The sequence below is a fragment of the Aplysia californica genome, unplaced genomic scaffold (assembly GCF_000002075.1).
Source record: "Aplysia californica isolate F4 #8 unplaced genomic scaffold, AplCal3.0 scaffold00428, whole genome shotgun sequence".
Classification (NCBI taxonomy): Eukaryota; Metazoa; Mollusca; class Gastropoda; order Aplysiida; family Aplysiidae; genus Aplysia; species Aplysia californica.
In genome coordinates, this window is record NW_004797698.1 from 259,673 (window position 1) to 265,633 (window position 5,961).

The 5,961-nt window shown below is 39.4% G+C and overlaps 1 protein-coding gene across 1 annotated transcript; it reads left to right on the forward strand.

The window, feature by feature from the left end:
- Positions 1–1,680: 1,680 nt before the first annotated feature.
- LOC101847891 (homeobox protein MOX-1-like) lies at positions 1,681–4,905 on the forward strand. Its single transcript, XM_005104624.2, has one exon. The coding sequence runs from the start codon at positions 2,523–2,525 to the stop codon at positions 3,702–3,704; it is 1,182 nt and encodes a 393-aa protein (XP_005104681.1). The 5' UTR covers positions 1,681–2,522; the 3' UTR covers positions 3,705–4,905.
- Positions 4,906–5,961: the final 1,056 nt, after the last annotated feature.

Genomic DNA, 5,961 nt, shown 5'->3' on the forward strand with positions numbered 1-5,961 from the left:
TGTTGTTGTTTTTTTAATGAATACGAGTTACCAGTGTTGGTTGTGTAGCAGCGGTTGAGCGCTTCGCTGTCGCAGACCGGAGACCTGGTTCGATTTTCAAGAAGAGACAATTTTTATCAAGTGTCTCGGCCTTTCTGCTGAGATATGTTGCATCTCTCTCAGTCCGGGTCGACCCTGACAGGCGGGATCGGAAGCCCTCCTCCTAAAGGGTCTACATTCTTCATTGTGTGAACAGCGGTGTAAAAAAACAACCCAACTCGTAATATATTTCAAAATAATAGTGCGAGTTTAATGCTATACTAGACACGAATGGGTAAAATTAATTCCCCAGGACCATGTCATCCCCCTGTTGATTTTCTTCTGTCACCCTTTTATTAGACAACGCCTTGTATTGGCTTAAGGCCTCTAAAAACAGGGGGACAATTCCGAGAGTATTTCTGGTGAGGCGTGCTGACAAAATGAGTTATTTTTCGGATTCTAACACTATGGACACAGATAGATACAGTGACCTTATAGGTTGGGTTTGTCTAATTTAATAGAAAACGATAAATGATAATATATATGTTTAACTTGAAGAAAACTGCATGAGTTGAAAATGCACAAATTTGATGTGTGTATTTTCGGCCGAAACCCCATTTGTGGATGACGAGATGTAGAATCCAACTTATTTTGTCAACACGCTGTGAGTGGCGTCGGAAGCCTAGTGGTTAGGCTACCGGACCCGTAATCATGAGATTGTGGGTTCGGAGGTTCGAACGTCAGCTTGGTCCGACCGTATGTCCTTGGGAAAGGCATTTTACACGAATTTCCCATTTGGCTTGGTCCTTTCGGAGATGGACGTTTAAATCGGCGGTCCTGCCTATTACTATTAAATAACCTAGTAGTGTTGATAGGGGCGTTGAACCTATTATTTTACCTTTTTTTTTTTCACAGTTATGTTCTGCTGGGGCAATAATACAGTCATAATTGTTTGAGGCAGCCACCTGTTCTAGAGGAGAAAATGGCCGTCTTTGATAGGTGGCTGCCTTACACAGGGTCATTATAATGTTTAAAAAACCACAAGGGAGGAAAGTATAGAAAGTGGCCATTTGTACACATGATTGTCTTATAAAGGTGACCGTTTGTACAGGTCATTGTCTTACACGGGTGGCCGTTTGTACAGGTCATTGTCTTATACAGGTGGCCGTTTGTACAGGTCATTGTCTTATACAGGTGGCATTAGAGCAGGTTCACCTGTAGACATATTACTATTACCAATATTTTTTAAATATTATTATTATCATTATCATCATCATCATCATTATTATTATTATCATTCTTCTTCTTCTTCTTCTTATTATTATTATTATTATTATTATTATTGTTATTATCATTATTATCATTATTGTCATTATTATTATTATTATTATTATTATTATTATTATTATTATTATTATTATTATTATTTTTATTTTCATTATTACTATTGTTGTTGTTATTATCATCATTATTATTATTAATATTATTATTATTATTATTATTATTATCATTATCATCAGCATCATTATTATCATTATCATTATTATTATTATTATTACTATTATTATTATTGTTATTGTTGTTGTTGTTTTAATTACTGTTATTATTATTACAATTATGTATATATATATAACAGTATTACATGTTTGTCCCCAGGGCAGATGCAGAATCCTGAGAAATCACCGAGTAGCCCATCTTGCACAAGCTGTACGACAGCCGGCTCCACAGACTTACATCCGTCATGTCCGCTCAACGAACATTTTCCTTCTGAAGACAGCGTAAATACCAGCGTTGCAGACCCAGAGCTTAGTGCGGAGTCCGGATATAACGAGCAGCGTGGACTAAACCTTTTCCCCGGCTCAATTCCCTGCGATTTTCCTACTTATAACCACAAATGGAGACGTGAATTTCAAAGTACATCGTATGTGGTGACAGGCAAATGCTCCGTTTTGACTCATTTGGACAACACTTATTCTGTGCTAAAACAATCTGAAGATGAAGATCAGAATACACTTAAATCAAAGATTTGTGATCTCAGGGACGAAAATCCGGAAACATGCCATCACACAGAACCAATATTGAACAGCGAAACTGAGGCTCAAGATCTTTCCAAAAAATTTGAACATATTTCTGACAGAAAAGAAGATAGAATTAATTCGCCAAAGTTGAAGTCAGGTGTTGTCTCAAGTGTCCCCTATTCGGACGCTCTAGTCAGTGGAATTCTTCTCGGTGATAAAGCATACATTGGCTTAGAGAGAAAACGGTTAATTCCTTCTGACACTTGTGGTGCATCAGTCTCAGCTCCATCTCACGAGCTGACGTTTAACACTAATAAAACCACTGACGCCCAGTCTACATTTAATACTTACGATAGTGCGGAAACACCACTCGATACAGCTGTGGAGGGGAAAAGTAACAATAGCTCCTTACATCTTGATCGAGAGTCAGTTCAGATTGAAGAAAGCCCTAACACTAACTTTCCAATACCCACGAGACAAGTTGACATGGAAACTTCTCCAACTACTTGTGCGGTGTCTTCGGGGTACGATATTCAGGATCTAAAAGACCAGGAGAGACCCTTAGGAATGTCAATGTCCACAACGACCATAGATCAAACGCACCAAGTTCAGACATTGTGTCAGAGCAGCGGCTCAAACACAGGGGAACACGACAGTTCATCTCGCAATTCAGCTTTCCAGAATCGTTCACTTTCTTTTACTGTTGGAGAATGTGCCGACAATAAGGATGTCCAGGGCAGGGGTTTGCCATTTCTATGGGGACAAGGGGCATTTAAGAATGTCAAAGAACTCGGTCATAAAATTTCTACAACGGATTATAGCAGGAGAATAGAACCAGGGTCGACTTCATCTCTCAGATACATTCCTAACACATCCTCACTGTTTAATTCTTCCAGGCCAGAATTTATGATTGAGCCATCCCAGAGTAATCTCAGAACCCTAACTGATACTGGGCATTGTGAAGAACTCAGTGATCACAAGTTACACAGTAGTGGACCGCAAACATTGTCGACACAACAGCACAGATCAAGTGGTTCAAGTAACGAATTCTCACAAAAACCTCAATTTGAGATCACGTACGATTCGAAATCGTATTCTCCGAAGGAAGAACTCTTTGAAAAAGCCACCTCGCCCACTCGCTCGTCAAATGGTTCTTTGCAAGGGGGTGGATACATCAACGTTCAAGATCTTCCCCATTACAATGTTGCTTTCGACATGTCAGCCTCAAGAAGTGGCAACGGCGGCGTCAGTGACGATGGAGACGATCTGACCAGCAAAAGAGACAGCAGCAATAATAAACTGCGCCGACGCCGGACAGCGTTCACCAACGACCAGCTCCTGGAACTAGAGAAAGAATTCCACAGCAAGAAATACTTATCTCTGACAGAGCGGTCTACAATAGCTGCGCAGCTCAAACTCAGCGAAGTTCAAGTCAAAATCTGGTTCCAAAACCGCCGGGCGAAATGGAAGAGGGTGAAGGCCGTGAACGTCCATGCACGTGTTGGTAGTAGTCACGGGGCAATGCCCGACTCACATTCCGTCGAAGGCAGTAAGCCCAAGATTGTGGTACCCATCCCAGTGCATGTAAACAGAATCGCTATCAGAGGTCAGCACCACGAGATGGAGAAGCATCGATCCCTTCCACTGTTAGGGACGCCTGAAAAATGATGTTGCGTACACCCGTCGTTCGGAATTGTGTGAAGCAAACTGGTTTGCCTGACCAAAGCTTCTTGCAAAGATATTTTTTAAAGTGGATTTTTCTGTCATTAAAAAATGGTAAAAGCTATATGCCCACATTAACACAATATATATGTTTCTAGAAAGCAGACTTCTTACGAACCTCGACGTCAGATCCAACTTGATTTGAGCGTGACAAAATGTCTCAGCAGACAGACGAAGATACTCGATTTCAAAATAGAAACCTCCTCCTACAGGAATGTAGTTCATAGTTTCTGCTTGCAAGGGGGATGCACTTAAAGCTACCCATTGACCTAAAACACAGTACGCTATGAATGTTTCATCTCAGTTACCCAACTGAAAATGTTTTTTAAAAACGAAAGAAAAACAGTTAGTTTTAGAATAGTTTGTCTCAAGTACCCTCCGAACTGTCAACAAAGTAGACCAAGAACATTTTGTCTGTTTGCACGTGTTTTTTTTGTGTGTGTTGTTGTTTTTGTTTTAACTATTAAACCAAGAACTGAACTAAAAGCATATTATGAATGACATTGAACCTCATTTGTTGCATCTGATGACTAGTCTAGGAGATCACTAGCAATCTTTTCAGCGTCCTGCACCCGAAGTGGTGCCTACCCTTGCGTAAATATTTTCTTACAAAACTCATGTTAATAAAGATCATAATATTAAATATGTGACACGACTCGGTGGAATCAGGCGCTCGTCAACTGTTTGGTCATAAATGGAGTTGTTAGTATCATCACATAGGTTGGTCATTACTAATCTTTGCTTTGTATTGAAGAAATAACCAGCTTTCTTGAATAGAAGTTCAGATATTTATGATTGATTGAGGTGTGTGTGTCGCATGGTATCTGAGGTAAAATTAATGAGAAGATGGCCTCCCCAGTTTGGTGACATCCAAAGCTTGAGTGTCCTTGGAAACCGCAAATTTACTTTTTAAAGCCTTCTGTTAAAGTTTTTCAATAACATTCTCCCCCAAAATGTGTTTTAAATGGACGTAAATGGTGTTGAGTAATAAGAAAAGAAAGATCAAAATTGTCCAACAGGCGGGAAAAAAACGGGTGTTTCAATTTCATTATCTCAACGAGCGCCTGGTTTCACTTCAACGAACCACATTTTCTTGCACAGTGAATGTAAATAAAAATCCTATTAAAATGTTGTGATAGGACTCCAATTTGATTTCTTGAGTTGGTTTGTGAGATGCAAAAGCTGGCGATAAGAACGTGCAGAGTGAAGATCAATGGTTGCCGGTGCCAAAATGTCCAGAAATGAGCGGAAATTAAAACCAATTTCCCTATTGGGCAAACTTCTCGCTTAGTCATTTCCGAGGAGGGGACGTGCTGCAGACGATCAATGGCAGAAATTTCATCGGTCAAGAGTAACTTCCCGTGAACTCTGCTGAGTGACCGATCCTTGACTCTTAAAGAACGAAATGGGCATATTACTATGAGGGGCTATGTCCGATCAGCGGCAGAGCAAAGACAATGTTCCGGCACATTTCGATCCATCATATACAAATCAGAAACAAAATTTGCATATTTCGTGTTATGCAAATTGCTTTAAAGTTTCAGACAAGAAAACAAAATAGAAATCTCTGTCTGAATAATGAAGCCATACCTCTTGACAACACGTCTTTATGTGTAGTCGAATGACCAGAATGTGCATGTGCTTCAGCAAGATTTGGGGGGAGTAAAAAGTAACCCTTTTTGTGCTGAAGCGTTACCAATTACGTTTGTACGGCAAAACAATATGTGATCGGGTGAGTGTGTGCCCGAAGAATAGTCCCCGTTGTCGGAAATTCTGGATATTAAAATAAAGGCATGTTATTCTTTAAGCACATTCAATACATTTTTTTTACTTTTCAAATATCTTGAGTAGTTTTAAAGATATTATGCCAGATTTTGTAACAAAGTGTAAAAAACAAAGTTAGGAGAAAAAAGACTTCAACCTTAGTTATGTTTTCTCAATTTCTAGCACCAACTGGGCCCTTTCTCCACACCCATGCACACAATGTTCAGTCAAGAGAGATCAAACAATAAGCCGTAATATATCAATTACTAAGAATAAGAAATTGCGCAAGTTGCAAATGCATCTTTTAAAACATCATGTATTAGCAAGTTAAAAAATAAATAATAATAGATTGAATTTAAGTGGCGCTCTAGCTCATGCAAGTATAAGCTCTATAAAAAATAATAAGTGCAGTGAACCACTAGGGAGAACGTACATGATT